This window comes from Paramisgurnus dabryanus, chromosome 12 (assembly GCF_030506205.2).
Source record: "Paramisgurnus dabryanus chromosome 12, PD_genome_1.1, whole genome shotgun sequence".
NCBI classification, from domain to species: Eukaryota; Metazoa; Chordata; class Actinopteri; order Cypriniformes; family Cobitidae; genus Paramisgurnus; species Paramisgurnus dabryanus.
The window spans coordinates 13330435-13348417 of record NC_133348.1 but is presented as its reverse complement, the minus strand read 5'-3'; the positions used below and the strand labels follow the sequence as shown (position 1 = coordinate 13348417).

Genomic DNA, 17983 nt, shown 5'->3' with positions numbered 1-17983 from the left:
AGTGCTCCACATGTCTTGCTAAAATTAGCAGTCAAGTGTACTGCTAGTTAATTTTAGTCCATGGCTACATCATTTACAAGCTCACATCTCCAAATTAAGCTCAAATTTAGTTCTGGGTTTTCTGAATATCACATACGCTATTCGATACCAAGCTGATAATTCTAAAACTAAAAGTTGACAGAAAATGAGAGGCTTGATATCTTTTCCACAATTTTTCAGTTTAAAATAACCATATGTCCACTGCACTTGCAGTGCATGATTTTTTAACCCCAAAACAGACAAATATATCACATAATAAATTCAATGCAATGGTCAAGAATTCAAGAGCACATGTAGATTTGATGACTCGTCACTTGCCCCCAATACTGTGTATACAAACATAAGACAGTGCTAAGAATAGCCAATACGGCAGTTGAATGAAGACATGGCCCTCTGGTCCATGTTCTGCAAGGCAGATATGTCTTTTGGCTATCTGTGACACTTGGATACAGATCTTCTTCTGGAACAGAGAAGGCACCACCCCTCTTCTGAAGCAATCTCCTTCTCTTATTTCTTCACCCCGGGCCCAAAGCAGGTGATTTTATAAGCTGGTAGATTTAAGAACCCTCTTGGGAAGACAACATTCAGCTCTTCTGGCAAAGGCAGCTCTTCTGGTAAATATAGCAGCACTCTGGTGTCTTGAGTAGTTTTAGCCAGGCATCTTCATTCGCAAAGATTATCACATATACTGTAAGCTTGACTCAATTTTACATCACATAGCAGAAGAGGTTTTTGGGATGTCTGAATCCACATCAGACATTATGGAGTTTAGCGGGACTCATCAAGCGTTCCGGGACCGCTGGGCGAAGACAGATGATGAGATGTGCAAGCACAGTATGTCTTTTCACTTGCACAACACCTTGAGGAAGGAGTTTTTCGCCAGCTACCTGTATCTCCTGGAGCAGATTCCCCTGGGTAAGGTTTCTATGCTGAGGTAAAGCCGTGTGTCTGTGTGCACTGGTAACCTAATGTTATGATATTCAATGCAAACGGGGGTTAGCATATGAAAATAAATATAGAGTATAAAGATTTGCCAGTCTAATTCCACAATGTGCAAAATATTTAATTTGCATTTATTTATATGTGCAATCTTGAAAAGAAAAACATTTTATCTAAATCATATTCAAAAGGAAATTTGGGAATTTGTGATGATAATCTGGGCAGATAACAGACAGAGGTCTACAACTCAATATTTATTAAAAACATGAATGCAATTGGTGCAGAATAAAACAATATATATATAGATCTAGAAGATTCTGGTTTTCAATGTAGAGCCACATGACTATTTTTAACATATAATTGCATAATGTGTAGGCATGCTAAATATTTTACACTCCATAAAATAGGTAATAGATCAAAATGTGATATCATCTGTGATGTTTTTATTGGTGCAAGAGCAATGCAGCTGACAGGTTAAAAACTGAGCTGACTATTAGATGTTCTTTTATGAAGAACGATAAATATTAAAATGATAAAAAAAAGTTATAAGAATGATTTACAAGGCCAAAATAATAAGTTATTTATTGTATGACGTGAATATAAACTTAATTTAATTCAAAATGTGTCCATTTACACATCAAACACGTACTGTAAGAATGGCTATTTTAAGTCAAAAATAAACTCAATCGAAGTTATACGCTTTAGCAAAATGTCCTGTAAATATTTCTTGCTCAATACAGCAAAAACAGATGAGTAACTGAAGCTATAGCAAGAACAATGAAAAGAGACGAAGAAATGAGGAACAAAACTGTCACAAGAAAAGACTTCTTTGAATCCAAGCGGCGTCTTGTCCAGTGTTACTATTTCTGTCTTTGGATACTAACCATGTGGATCACATGACATACCCTGCTTACAATTACAAGATAATTCACACCTTTCTCACACGTGGCACTGCAGGAATTTATTTCTGTCAATCATCTGTTGCCCTGATGCTTGACTCAACCTTTCCAAACATATATTGAATTATTTTGAAGTATTCTAGTACTTTGCTCTCATTGCATAAATTTTGCAAGATTTTACAAGATGTAATATAATGTAATATAGAAATATAAGTGTTCCAGCCTAGTATGATTTTAAAAAACAAAGTAGTAAATGTTTCAGCTAAAAAGATCTGATTCCTGTGAGACAATATTCTCTATTGGCAGAAACTGTGGTAAAGCCAGTGGCGGCTCGTGACTGCTCATCCGAGCAGTCAAAACAACAAAATATGTGTTCGGAGTGTCATGTGTGTTGCTCCTGTTTCAAAATATGTATTTGTTGCGTCATGTGAACCATGTGCATCACGTGTTTTGTCAAAATAAGTGCCTGCTGCATACGCGTCAAAACCGTTTATGATGAAAGAGACGCTCAGGTTCACAAAATACACGCAAGACACTTCCTTTACAGTAAACTCTGATTACGCATGAGATTATGCGAGTATCTGGCAAACGCGAGCGCCTCTTTTATCATAAACCCTTTAGACGCGTCTGCAGCAGGCACTTATTTTGACAATACACGTGATGCAAACAAAATCACCCGACGCGCCAAACAAATTACGAACCACACACATGACGGGCTACATACGTGTTGTGACAAACTTCGCATTGAGCACCACTGAAAAAAGAAGTCACCGGTTGCCACTGGGTAAAGCAGGACTGTCAGTCAGTGGCTGTGGGCGGGGATTTATCAGTGTGATGTCATAGTAACAAGAGAATTAAAATGGCATGTTGAATGGGACTGTTTTGGTTTAAAAGGGATTGAAAATGAAGTTAAAGTGGATTTTGTATAAAAGTCCTTCTGGTTGTTTGCATAGATATACTATAAACGAAAAATAATAGTGGTTTGCATAATAACTACTGTAGCTGTTGTGCATTAAGCAACATATATCTTTCTTCTTGCATACAGTAAAACTCTATGCCGTGACTTGTGAGTACATTAAAGGGGAGAAGCAGTTTTACTACAGGGCACAGAACTTCTACAAAGATGTCCCAGCATCCGAAGAGGGCATGATGGGAGATTTCGTGGAGATATCGGAGATTGACCTTGAGGGCTCAAGACAGTTCCTGAAGAAGTTTGTTGTATGAAATTTTACCTTTGTCATTATGCACATCTTTCCCCCAAAAATGAACAATGTGTTGTTTATTTACTCACCCTCAGGTCATCCGATATGTTAGTGACATTTGTTATTTTTGAGATGGAGGGCATTGTAATCAAAATTCATTTCAGCAAGCTGAATGTATATGCAAATTAGGACTTCCTCTGGTTGGGGGAACTGGATCTTTGAACACTAATTATATTACCTAGTGTAAAATACTGTAGCTCGTATTTCAGTGTTGCCCTCTGTTTCAATGTATTATGACAGTAGAGTCATACATACTGTAGTAATCCTTATTCTCAAGTTCAAGTGTTCTCACACTTTGGTACATTTAGAAGACTACTGTACCGAACAAGCATGTCCGGTAATTTGATTCATTACCACATCCAAATTCACACACAGCAGTGTTCAGCTGTTCTGATGAAGCTTTTACTGTGATCCTGGTTTTGATCTCTCTGGATTAGCGAACTGCATTTCAAAAATAATTTGTGTTCCTAGCTTGTAACAGTGATCACCATGCGTGGACCAAGAATAGAAACTTTTACTTCCCTGATGTCAATCAAAAACCATATAACATTGTCACATAAAGAGTTATCAAAGAAAGGTATAGCAGAATGTCAAAGCTTTTTTCATACAGTGAGTGGATGGGACCCAGTGACAACCAGTCACCATGGTAGACATTTTTATAGTTCTGTTGTAATACATATATTGTATGGCTTTTAATAGTTTTGCACACTAGGAACTCAAACATAAAATGGGATTATGGGGCGGTTTCCCGGACAGGGATTAGACTAGTCCTAGACTAAAACATTTTTAAGAGCTGTCCAAACTGAAAACAACTTGAACTGACATATCTTAAAATACACCAGTGCCCTTTGTTTTGCCTCAAATTGCACATAGGTAATGTTTTTAGTAAGGCATGTTTGTTAAAACTAGTTATATTTCCTAATTAAACTAAGGCTTAGTCCTGGATTAAGCTAATCCTGGTCCGGGAAACCGCCCCTATATGTGTTAAATTTCTCTCTTTATGGTCTTGGTAGGGTCCGGGAAAGGCGGGCACCAAGCGTGCGTTAGACTGTGGCTGTGGAATTGGTCGAGTGTCTAAAGGGGTTTTGTTTCCTGTGTTTGAATCCATGGAGATGGTTGACATGATGGAGGAGTTTATCCTTCACGCTCATGAATGTTACCTTGGAGATTATGCAGACCGGGTGGAATCCTACTTCCTTTACAATCTGCAAGAATTTATCCCAGCTCCACAAAGATACGATGTCATCTGGATGCAGTGGATCGCCTGTGAGTAAAACATAATTGTTTGCATGGGTGTATGTCTTGCCAGCATGGCTAAACCTACTTAACCATAACTTTAACTGAGCTTTGCATAAACAGTGTCTAATAAACAGAATGTGTTTCTATCAAGCATCATGTGATTCATCATCATTTTCTCAGGTCATCTTACTGACAAAGACCTGATGGAGTTTTTAGCTCGTGCTAAAGAAAGTCTGAAGCCCAACGGTGTGATCATTATTAAGGATAACATGGCACGACAGGGCTGCAAGCTGGATCCCATCGACAGCAGCATTATTCGCCACCTGGACATCATGAAGAATATCATTCAGGCCGCAGGTCTCACCATACTGGACGTGGAGAAACAGGAAGGGTTTCCTGAGGTCATCGTACCTGTATGGATGATTGCCATGCGCTGACCCACCGAATGATTAGGTGGTTTAAAGTAACAGGTTTTGAGTATTTATTCTCAATGCTTTTAAATGCACTTAGTCTACATTCTATTTTTTAAATGCACATTTAATTCCACTTAGCTTCCATTTACCAGCTAATATGTAAAAAACTATTAACTTATTTTCGATCTATGAAATTCTGTGTTTTTTGGAAACCCCTTTAGTATTCAAACTACTACACTGAAAAAATGATTCATTAAATTTGCTCAAAAATTTTAAGGTAAGTATTAGCATGCAAATAAATTATCTAATTTTAGATATATGGATTTAGTTGAACTTACTCAATTGTTTTTTTTTCGTGCCTTAAATTGAGGGTAAAAATAAGAGAATTCACCAATGCTACTATTTTCTAATCATGTTACTGTTAGTTTTACTTAAATCTAGAAATATTATTATAATACAGCAACAGCACACATTAGCTATAACACTCAATTGAAACAGAAGCTGATTATAATAATGTTAATGCTTTCTAATCAATGCATTTACACTTTCAGGGTAATGCTTTGCTTTCTGATCAAAACAACACTAAATAACTGATAAATGTCAATGAGTAATGGTAACCATTTAAAAACCCAACAACAAAACAGAAACTCTTTCAAATACTAATATAACAACATACTAAACATTAATAAGTCTCCCTCTTTTATTATTTTAATTAAAAATAAATAAAATAACCCTTTATTTTGATATTTACTCTCATGCTGGGAATTGGAAATCCCAGCACAGTTTTAGCAATATTTCTTCTTTATTACAACACAAATTATTCATGTAGTCCCAACTTAAACAGGCCAATTACACATAGGTTGATTTAAAACACAATATGCCTAGAAACCATGCAATATATTTCAATTCAATGATATTCTAATGGATTAAATGAGCACATTTTAATTATGTTAAATTTAATTAGGGTCAGAATCATTTTTTTCATTGTAGAATTTGTGTGAAACTATATACACTATATATAACTTAAAATGCAAGTTTGTTTTAAACCATTGTTGGGTCCATTTAACCATTTTTTGACTCAACGCTGAGTTGAAAATAACCCAACATTTTTTTTATAGTGTATATCTTCCAAAAAACAAAGAGGTGTAAATAATTATATTTGCATTTTCAATATCTATATTTATTTTTACATTTAGTTTCACAAAGTAAAGCTATTTATTCTTTTTTTTTTTTTTTACAAAAAACATTGCTTTTGTCTAATATAAATAAAAGTTTGATGTGTAATACTTTGTTATTTAGTTTGCTGTAGTAATAGTTTTGGCTAATAAATGAAAACTCACCAACGTTTCTTTTCTTAAAAAAAAATATATCACCGCAATAAAAAAAGTTATTTTCACATATGTGAAGAAATAAAATATTAAACACTATAATAATGTCAAAACATTGAAAACTTCAAAACATTGAATGTATTTTCCAAACCATGAAAAAGCGTATTGTTTTGATAAATGGCTCTCAGATGCTGTCTTTGGAGAAAGGACAAGAATTATCCCTGGTTTTGACAGACTGCTCTTTTGTATCTACATTGGCCCCTTTCCAAATCTGTCAGATCTTGTCTGCATAAAATGCATCACCAAGTCACCTCAAATATTCAGTGCCTACAGCTCACAAAGATGTCTTGAGTTGCGCAGTGTAAAAATTCAAGCGGGTCCCATGAATAGATGGTTTGTCAGAAAAAACCCAAACAGTCACAGCACGCGATGCAGTCAGACTTTGAGGTTCGACCGTGCTCTGTTTTAGAGTTCTGCACCAAGCAAATTCCTCTCACTCATGGGATTTTAGAAATATATATTTTCAATGTTCAAAACACCCTCAGGCTGCTGTCACATTTCCCCATAAATCTGTATAAATAGCAGTCAAATGTCTGCTGGCCTATTAAGAAACGCTTAGCATATCTGGGAGTTTTCACTATCAAGTCTAATACTTCTCAATTTCTTCATTGGCAGCCCGACAGCTATTAACAGAAATAACATTAATAAAGTCTGTCATATTACAGCTAAATTGGCCCGAACTCCAGGTACAGAAAGTCAAATATAACATTGATAGACAACTGTGAGTGTTGCACTGACACAAAGTAATTACAGACGAAAGAAATCCTATGTCTGTGGACAGCTACATCAAAAGTTAGGTCGATTTAATAATGATTTCTCATTAAATTCAATAAGACGAAATGCTAATTTGCATTATCAAAGTGTATGCAAGTTACCTAAAATGGTAATTCCAATCAAATGTAATAACAAAAATGCCTTTCAACACAAACCTTGGCCCTGAAGTCTACTAACCACAAGCTCAGTACAAAGAAAACGTCCCTTAGGGCTTTGAAATGGGATACAACCAATTAACTGTAAATGACATCATATGGTTCAGCTTCACGGAAAGACAAATAATAAAGATTAGCTTTGAATCTGAAAATGTTCCCTGGAAATGGTAAAGGACTGTGATGATGATTTGGTGAAGACTCCTGCCAGGTGACAGAGAAACAACCATAAATATTCACAGCATGTTTACAACATGCTCCTAACCTTATTACTCATCTACTCATCAGCTCAAAGATCTGAGCTTAGTTACACCTGCTTTTTATAGATCATACTGAAATTCAATAGCCTATCTCATATAGGTTACTGTAGTTTAATCCCTAAACTATAACATATAATGTCAGCATTATTGAATTTAGGGATTGTAGTTTTTAAATGTTTTTTTAAAAGAGATGTATATATATTTTTTAACATTAATATATTTTCTCTTATCCCAGTCTAACATCCAGAGAAAGTTATAAGTAAGCCATTCATTGACTGAACTGGCTTGCTTTATGTTTTTTTCTGAGAATTTGTTTACTTGGCTAAATGTTTTTAAAGCTCTAAAAATATATTTCTCCATAACTTTCCTGTACTGAAATGTTTTCTGTAAAGCTTCCTTGCAACGTTGGGGAAAAGCACAATAGCAATAAAACTGTAGAGTTACTCACTATGAGGCTCTGGGTGATTTTTTTGGACTTCCAGTTTAAAGTTTGTTTCTTTTATTTTGACATGCTCTTCCAAAATCCCTCACTAATAAGACCGAGCAGCATGAAACCTGCAGGGTTTTATATTACAGTTCATTGGGATGTCAAAACTGTGATGAGAGATGCTGACATTAATGTTCTAAATGTATATGTGAAATAAAGTGAGATGAGAATCAGGATTTAAGACTTTAAAGGGACAGTCCACTTTTTTGAAAAATATACGTATTTTCCAGCTCCCCTAGAGTTAAACATTTGATTCTTACCATTTTGGAATCCATTCAGCTGATCTCTGGGTCTAGCGCTAGCACTTTTAGCATAGCTTAGCACAATTCATTGAATCTGATTAGATCATTAGCATCACGCTAAAAAATAACCAAAGAGTTTGGATATTTTTCCTATTTAAGACTTGACTCTTTTGTAGTTACATCGTGTACTAAGACCGATGGAAAATTTAAAGTTGTGATTTTCTAGACAGATATGGCTAGGAACTATACTATCAAATTATCAAGGCATAATTATCAAGGACTTTGCAGCTGTAACATTGCTGCAGCAGGCGTAGTGATATTACGCAGTGCCCGAAAATAGTCCACTGGTATTAAAAGTTACTAAGGGGACTATTTTCGAACAGTGCGTAATAGTGATGGGAGAAACAAAGCTTTTCGAAGCTTCGAATCAATTGAACCAATGGCTTCGAAAATTGATTCAGCTTTTCGAAGCAGTTCGAAACCCACACACGCTGGCGACCCCTGCTGGTCAAAAAAGTGAATAAGCAGATATGTCCAAACATTTTACACTTTTTTTTTACAAAATAATAGCAAGATTTTTATTAAAATATGTTTAAAAAATTATTTAACTTAATTAAGACATAGTTAAAAGTGTATTATGTGTTTAGTTTTATTAAGGGCAAACAAATTAATAAAACTAACTACCCTTTTAATTATGCACATTTTTGTCATTAAATCTGTCTATAAACAAAAAGTAGACAACATGGCAGTGTTATTACTCAGAAGGATGAATGTTTTATGAACTTTCATAATAAAACTGACCCGAGTTCACCTAAACTTATTAGACACTGGTCATGTGATCAACTCCCCCTAGTGGTGAACCATCGGATTTTCGAAATGTTTCGAAACAGTTATGACGTAATGAAGCCTCGTTTGCTAAAATCAAGTGACTTTGGCCAGTTTGAAGCTCCGAACCACTGATTCGAAACAAAAGATTTGTAAATGTTTCAAAGCCTCATGAAGCAGTGCTTCGAAAACGACCCTCACTGGTGCGTAATATCAATACGCCTGCTGCAGCCATGTTACAGCAGCAAAGTCCTTGATTATTACACCAGAAAGAAAGTTTAGATCCCAGCCATATCTGCCTAGAAAATCACAACTTTTAATTTTTCCATCGGTCTTAGTACACAATCTAACTACTGAAGAGTCAAGTTTTAAATAGGAAAAATATTGAAACTCTTTGCTTATTTTTAGCGCGATGCTAATGGTCTAATCAGATTCAATGGATTGTGCTAAGTAATGCTAAAAGTGCTAGCGCCAGACCCGGAGATCAGCTGAATGGATTCAAAAACGGTAAGAAAAATGTTTAACTCTAGGGGAGCAGGAAAATTTGCATATTTTCAAAAAAAGTGGAATGTCCCTTTAAAACATCATACACTCTCAGAAAAAAGGTACAAAAATGTCACTGGGATGGTACCTTTTAAAAATGTCCTATATGTAACTTTATATGTAACAAATATGTACCTTTGAGGTACCAATATGCACATTTTCAGTACAAAAGTGTACTTTTTGAAAAGGTACCCCCAGTGACAACTTTTGTATCCTATTTTCTGAGAGCATAGGCAGGGCAAGGCATAGGGACAATTTATGCATTTCGTACCACGCATTCAAGGTTTCAGCATCTATAGGTTATAGACCTGATATATTACGCCTATAACCCACTGTAGCCAAATTAAAGTTGAATTTGATTACATGTCGTTTATGCCAAAATAACTTGCGAGATGTATTCACATTCCATCATGTAAGCAAAGTCAATAGGGGTGGTTTCCCAGACAGGGATTAGATTAGTCCTTGCACTGACATATCTTCAAATACATCAGTGCCCTTTGTTTTGCCTCAAAATGCACAGAAGTAATGTTTTTAGTAAGGCATGCTTGTTTAAACTAGTTATATTTCCTAATTTAACTAAGGCCTAGTCCCTGTCCGAGACACCACCCCATATTGTTGGGTTTAATTTAATAATTATTTATTTCATTTTTGGTCTAATAAATTTTAACTGACAGCACAAATTTGCCTGGACGTCTGGGCTGTGTCTGGATAGCTTATTAGATTTCTTTCAAATGCAAAAAACCTGTCTGGTTCCTCTTCAAACTGGCATATGGAAACACAAATGGTCACAGTCACCTGACAATATCAGCCACAAACCACGGCTGCCCCATCAACTGTCAAGCGACCCTAATCGGTCCGTTGTGGTTAATTAGTTTCTGAGGCCAGACATGCGTACTCGCGACAGAATTTGGACTTTTACAGTGTTGGGGATAAAATTTGACCACACTGGCACAAACAATAAACAGACTAATGTCCTAGTATTTAGACTCAAGGCCTGTTTTTCTAATTAGAGCAACGTCTGCAACCAGCCTGACTAGTAACATGTGCTAGTTTAGCCACAACTTAGCCAAAATCTGTTTGTGTGTATGCAAACACAGCTATTATACTGTACAATGCACTATGCCAGAGAAAAACACTGCTTTGCAGAGGTCTTCCACCAAAAATAGATATAAGGAAATTATACATGTAAACCTACCTCAACCTAATTGGGTACAGCTAGCACCTAATTTAATGACGTTGTACAAAGTTTAATAGTAAACCCACCCAATTAGATTCAAAGGAGTTGGTAATCTCTTTCTTTTAATCTGTTGGTGAAAAACATTATAGACATTTTCTCTTCTTCTCAAGCTTCAGAAGAATCGCTCCTCGTGCTGTTTTCAATTCCCTAACCTTTCAGCACAGACCATAATGAGTCAAAATAACTCTCACATGCACTCTAAACCTGCCTGAATATTTTTCAAAGCACAATTCAGATTTGGATTCTTTAGCGAGGAGGAGAGAGGGATGTTTACTGCTCATTTTGTTGTTGTGTAACTCTTACATTTGTTCTGTGGTAAAATTCATTGTAATTCTGCTTGGCTTGTGAGGACAGAAAAACATGAGAGAAAAATAAATAAGAGGGTGAAATATAGGGAGCCATTAAATCTGAAAGGACTAAAAGCTGCAGGTATTTCCTGCCTCTTGATCTTTGGGAGCTGTGCTCATTTCTCCCCACTGGGGGTTCAGGCTCGGTTTGTATAATAAGTTGCGGGTTAATGCAGACAGTCCATTATTCATTTCTTTTTGGGAGGAGAGCAGTTTTAAAACCTCATGGGGGAACAAATGACATGGTTGGAAATGCGACCGTTGATCTGTGTATCTGTGTATTGTAAAATGTTATGCATTCATTTAAGTGTTTATTGTGATGTGAATACAGTTTATTTTTGCATATTTATATTTATGAGCTCATCAGCTCATGTTTTGAATTGGTTATGAAATAATGAGTCCTGCATCTCTCTCTAAAAAGTTGTCCTGGAAACATCTGGGTCTGAAGCTATTTCATGCATTCTGACTCATTAACATATTAAAGAGTTGGATTCCTCATGCTAAACATGACAAAGTGTCTGAGTATTTCTGTGCTGAAAGCACTTCGCCAGGGTTTGTACAGGTTTTGAAAAGCTTTTTCGAACATGAGAGATTCATGCATAATTATTTTGCTTAATATATGATTTATGGGCAATTTCAGTGCAGGGAAGTACAGTGGAAGTCCTTATATGGGCAATTCACCCAACATAGTGCACACACGCGCCAACCAAGAGCAGAAACAAAATCAACTTCACCAAAGAAGCGTGTTTTGTTTGTGAGGTAAATTTAAGTTCAGCTTTCCAAAGAACCCAGCTTTATGGAAACAATGGATATAGTTTGTTTATCCGGGGTAGCAGTTTGTTTATCCCGGGTAGCAGCGGAGTTGTGTGTGTTTTTTTATAGCTGGATTTAGTTCAAATGGGGCTGTCCCAACCGGGTCGCAGGCGGTAAGTAAAACTGCATCAAATGTCTGTTTTGTTGGCAATCATTGGCTATAGTGGATAATGTGGGATAATGCTTTGTGTGTGTTGCTTGCTTATGACTCGCTCCGCCCACGAAAAATAAAAGATATTTTTAAATTCAAAATATCTGTGAAAGATATTTTAACATGGAAAGACCCACTGAAATGCCTTAAACTGTGCAGCTTTGTTCTATGTGTTGATTTCCACTGAAACAGTTGAATGGGAGAGGTCAGACTCATAGCCCTATTGAATGGCTCCTCTCCATTTTTAAATAGCCAATAGCATTCAGTTTATCTTGACATCTGATGAGAAGCTGAAGTACAGAATGATAAAAAATTTTACTCCATATTGGCGGATGTGAGAGACTGCTTTTGAATCGCTCTTGCGATACTTTGTGCAGTGTCACATGAAATCAAACTCACCTTTGATTTCTATGGCAGCAAAAGCATGAACAGAGGAGTGACCCCCATGAACAGCTGTGAAGCGCTGGTTAAATCTGTGAATTCCCTGAATTAAAACATTGTTGAAAACATCTGAGATAATGTAAAAACACACATATTAACTAAATATATAGAAATGTGCTAGTGATTTTCAGGTATTTTAATGCAAAAAATCTTACATATTGTGCCTTTTAAAACTACAGACATTTAGGGGCGGTTTCCCGGACAGCGATTAGACTAGTCCTAGACTAAAATAATTGTAAGAGCTGTCCAAACTGAAAACATCTTGCACTGACATATTTTAAAATACATCAGTGCCCTTTGTTTTCTCTCAAAATGCACACAAGTAAAATTTTTAGTAAGGCAAGTTTGTTATATTTCATAATTAAAGTCCTAGTCCTGGCTTAAGCTAATCCTTGTCCAGGAAACCGCCCCATACAGTATATACTAAAAGCAAAAAACTTTAATTCTGATTTGATTCATGGGGGCTTTAAAGGGACATTCCACTTTTTTGAAAATATGCTCATTTTCCAGCTCGTTTTAAACATTTTATTATTAATGTTTTGGAATCCATTTAGCTGATCTCCGGGTCTGGCGCTAGCACTTTTAGCATAGCTTAGCACAATCCATTGAATCTGATAAGACCATTAGCATCGCGCAAAAAAATAACCAAAGAGTTTCAATATTTTTCCTATTTAAAACTTGACTTTTCTGTGGCTGCAGCAGGTGCAATGATATTACACAGTGCCCGAAAATAGTCCCCTGCCATTAAAAGTAACCAAGGGGACTATTTTTGGGCAGTGCGTAATATCATTACGCCTGCTGCAAAAGTCAAGTTTCAGAATCACTACATAAGAGTCAAGTTTAAAATAAGAAAAATATCATAACTCTTTGGTAATTTTTTAGCGTGATGCTAATGGTCTAATCAGATTCAATGGATTGTGCTAAGCTATGCTAAAAGTCCTAGCGCCAGACCCAGAGAGCAGCTGAATGGATTCCAAGAATCTAAGAATCAAATGTTTAACTCTAGGGGAGCTGGAAAATTAGCATTTTTTCAAAAAAGTGGAATGTCCCTTTAAGGGATAGTTCAACCAAAAATGAAATTTAACCACCCTCTTGTTACAAACCTGTATTCATTTCTTTGTTCTTCTTTGTTTCTTCGGTCAGTGGTGCTTCTGTTTCCTGCGTCATTAGAAATATCTCCCTTTGTGTTCAGCAGAACAAAGAAATGTATACAGGTTTGTACCAACATAAGGGTGAGTAAATGATGACAGAATTTTCATATCTGTGTGCTGGTTAGTTTTTGCCCTGTCATCATTGTTTCTTTCAATGCATTGATGTTTAATCTACAGCTTGTATTAGTGATTACAGTACACAACTGAATGAATTAAATGCAATTAAATTTATAACTCACAACACTTAGATTCATTTTAATCATTTCAGATTCAGAATAAAGGATGCCAAGTAAACAGTTGGGGTCTCACCACAGCACAGACTTGCTAATGAGAGAGCAAGCAGCCCCCTCACTAATTTCAAATAGGATTTATGAAGCAAGCAGAGAAATATGACTTTAATAGCGGTAACAAATGGTCGAGCTGCTCTGGATCTGGCATGCGGTAGCGAGACTGAAGCTACAAGGATAATAATCCCCGAAGGCCAACCGCTTTTGGCAAAGCCATTCTAATGAACTGTGAAAATACTTTGCAGTGTGTCTGATATGGGCACCACAGAAACTGGCTCTATAAACTCTGGATTAAACCTCGGTCTTTGTGGTTTTGCCATCATTTAACTGGGTTACAGTCACTGTTTAATAGTCATAATTGTGGGTGTGGGGTTAACAAAAATATGGAGAAGACTCATACAGGGTCACTTTTGGTCTTGCGCAGCTGCTATTTTTAAAGCCCTAAATGAAACCTGGAGTTTTAAGGGTCTTGAATTCAGTTATTGTTATTCCTACACCAAATCTGGAACGTGTGAAAGGATTAGGGCACGTACTGGCATGAAAAATTGCGCTGACAACTTTCGCTTGAAGGGCTTGAATTTTCCATGCCCGCATTTTGACAGGAACAATTTTACATTTATTACTCAGGATGTTATAAGCTAACTCAAATGATGTCAGGCAAATGGATGTTATCCCTTCCCTCCACAGGCTTACATGTATCTGTTTTTAATGTGATCATATTGACTCAAATTATTTAACAGTCATTCTACCCAACGCCTTGTTGATACGTTCAGCAATACAAACATAACCAATCGTGTTTTACGGCACCTCCTGAATCTCTCTCATCGGAAAAGGGATGTTGTTCATTGTCACATGACGTTAAAGAATACTGACAATCCCTGAACCCCCACCCACCGGCTTACAGCCAGCTCCAGATCCCATGCAAACACATCTTGTTGGCAGATGTGGCGATACCGCAAACACTTCAAAGTGCCTGCACTTAGACCTTCTCCATGCACTGACGCCAACTGTAAAAAAGCGCCGGACATATGGGTTGGAAAATGTTAAACCTTTCAAACGGCGGCTGGGCAGCGTCCTCATGGCAGGAGAAAATATTTTGATTACTCATCATTTACTGTAGAACTATCGAGGGTAAATTGCGACAAAGACCTTCGTGAGTCATCGCAGAAAAGCTGACAGAAGCAAAGCCTTTCCAAATTACACAGCCTCACGCTGTGTTCGTGTGCACTTAAATGAAGCTGAATAGTGTTGAAGTATGTATATGTGGAAGCTAGATATAGATGGATAGAAAGAGAGCGAGAAAGAGAGAGAGAGAGAGAGACCTGCGGGTAGCTAGAGATATAACCCACTGGGTTCTTTCCCATCTTTTCTCTCAGTATTTTCCCATGAACATAAAGCGCCGTATCTTCTTCCTGTTGTGGTGGGAGACGACATGGAGAGATCATATTCAAGCTGACAAGCATTAAAAGAAATTGCTCCACAAAGCTCTGGAGTGACTCTAGAATTTGCTTTGACTTAAACGCACATGGGAACAATGAGCAAATCTGTCCTCTTGAGCGTCGCGGGTTGCATGAGTTTGTTCGCCTTCGCTCTCATAACTAAAAACACGCACATGACACTGCGCACACACACTCTGTTCTGGTTCTCATGCAAACAGAGATTACCATGCTCGAACTTTAAAATCTCCAAACAATAAACACTGACTCACCGGCCTCCTTAGGACATGGTGTACAAGTGGAGTGTTGTGGTATGAAAAAGGCCTCCATCGAACAACAAGAATGGAAACTATGCTAGTTTCTCTGAGTTCATCAAATGGTTTTGGCTCCTTTGCCATTTTAAGCACCATGAACTACTTGTGGTGACATGCAATGGTAAAGCCCAAAGCAGAGATGAGGACAAAACTTTGAAAGCATTCTCACATTTTAACCTGAAGATTAAGAGAACGATATAGGATTTGATGTCAAATTAAAAGGAAATAATATGCAGTATTGATTTCAGATTGATTTCAATCTTTGACATGATTTTACTATTTATATTAAAAATATCTAGGTTATATTTTCACTGAATGTTCTCTTTACATTATTATTATTTTAAATAGAAAACAGTAAACCACTAACACAAAATGGTGGGTTTTCACTGACAGGGTCACATATTTTACGTTTATAAATTAAAAATAGGCTTTCGGATCACACAGAATGTGTTTTTGGCAGTTTAATTTTTTTTATTGTTTTCTATTAATTGTGTTCTTGCACCAAACGCTTCATGTTTTTGCAGGAGCCTTAAATTCTCGCTTAGTCTTTGAGTTTGTAGGGTGTCTCATCTGTCATTTTTACACTCTGAAGTGTGCTCATCAGCGCCCCCATTTCCCCCTTGATGCGGTCTTTGGCGAAGCTCGCACTGCTGCAGGTTCCATGCACTTTACCAACCCAGAAGTCCTTGCAAAAGAGCAATCAGAGCAATCAGACGACAAATGGGGGGAGCTTACACTGATAGGCAACTTCATTTCCGGCGTGACGCTCGAGTCTAGCCCTGTCCCAAATGGCACACTCCAGACTTGTGGACTTCCACACTTTGATGACATTATGTATTGCAGACCTTAGGGACTCTTGACGCGAGTCCACGAAAGTGCAGCTGGGTCGTATTTTTGGAAATTATGTCGGAAATAGGAAGAGAAGTTGCCCATCAGTGTGAACTACTCCCATTTGTCGTCTGATTCGTCTGATTGCTCTTTTGCAAGGACTTCTTGGTTGGTAGAGTGCGTAATGCCTGCAACAATTTAAGACAAGAGACCGAAAGTCCAAATGAAGCGTGCCATTTGGGACAGGGCCATTGTCCCAAAATACGACTCCGGAGGGCCCTCGTGAACGTCAAGTTTCCCTAAGTCTGCACTACATGATGTCATCAAAGTGTGGAGTCTGAGGAAGTCCTGAGTGTACCATTTGGTACAGGGCCTATAAAGTGGCAGCCATAGACATTATATATGTAGACGCCTCATGACGTGCTGGAACTTAATCCAGCGTCGCCGCCATATTGGTTGGGTCTCCTCACCCTACACTAGCACCCGAGTCAATTGGAGTCAACAGAGAGCGAGCAACTATGCCCATATTTTGTGCATCTTATGGTTGCAAAAACTGCCGCAGTATTGATACCAGATTGCAAGGGATTACCTTAATTTTGGTTGTTTTACCATTTAAAATATTATGTCATCGTAACTAATGTTACTTATGTGTAACCAAACCATGTGATAATCCGGTAAAAATTTGTGGAGTTATGATTATTGTACAATTATACACTTTCTAGAAATAAATGCTGGGGGGGATTGGGGACCCATCCAAGATGGTAGCTGCACTGATACGTCAGTTCCAATAGGAGGCATCAGTCTATGAGGCGTCTACGTATATAATGTCTATGGTGGCTGCACTCACACTCAGGCCCTGTCCCAAATGGCACACTCTGGACTTATGGACTTCCTCAGAGTCCAAACTTTGATGTCATCATGTAGTGCAGACCTTAGGGTCCTTGAGGCGACTCCATTAGGGTGCACGGGAGTCGTATTTTGGGACAGACTTGAGTGTCACACCGGAAATAGGAAGAGAACATGCCCATCAGTGTGAACTCCTCCCATCTGTCGTCTGATTGCTCTTTCGCAAGGACTTCTGGGTTGGAAAAGTGCATGAAGCCTGCTGCAGTGCGGGCTTCGCTGAAGACCGCATCAAGGGTGCAAAGGGGGCGCTGATGAGCACACTTCAGAGCCTAAAAATGACAGATGGGACACCATACGGACTCGTAGACTAAGTGAGCACACGCAATTTAAGGCTACGAGACCGAAGGTCCACATAAAGTGCGCCATTTGGGACAGAGTCTCACTCTACTGCATGTTTGTGCACCTCTCACCCTCGATCAAGGTCAGAGCAAGCGTCCCCTTTTTAAAGTTTCTGCTAAAATGACAGTTAACAGCAAACCAAAGTATCAAGAGCACTCACGCTTCAATGTTTAATTGACATAACAGCTGCCTTGGTGGTTGCCTAGCAATAGAAAAAATGCGTTCTGTGTGATCGGCCGCTAAGTAGAGCTTTATATGTCTCATTTCCATT

The 17983-nt window shown here is 37.6% G+C and overlaps 1 protein-coding gene across 3 annotated transcripts; it reads left to right on the top strand.

Annotated features, from left to right (window-relative positions):
* Positions 1-430: 430 nt before the first annotated feature.
* ntmt2 (N-terminal Xaa-Pro-Lys N-methyltransferase) lies at positions 431-6135 on the top strand. 3 transcript variants are annotated; one of them, XM_065268314.2, is made up of 5 exons: positions 431-653; positions 763-954; positions 2923-3095; positions 4153-4405; positions 4559-6135. In XM_065268314.2, the coding sequence occupies exons 2-5, from the start codon at positions 777-779 to the stop codon at positions 4813-4815; spliced, it is 861 nt and encodes a 286-aa protein (XP_065124386.1). In that variant the 5' UTR covers positions 431-653; positions 763-776; the 3' UTR covers positions 4816-6135. The 3 variants fall into 3 exon arrangements, with proteins under 3 accessions (XP_065124386.1, XP_065124383.1, XP_065124385.1); XM_065268311.2 differs by having other exon boundaries at positions 432-653; positions 760-954; XM_065268313.2 differs by lacking the exon at positions 431-653 and having other exon boundaries at positions 662-954.
* The last annotated feature ends 11848 nt before the right edge of the window (positions 6136-17983 follow it).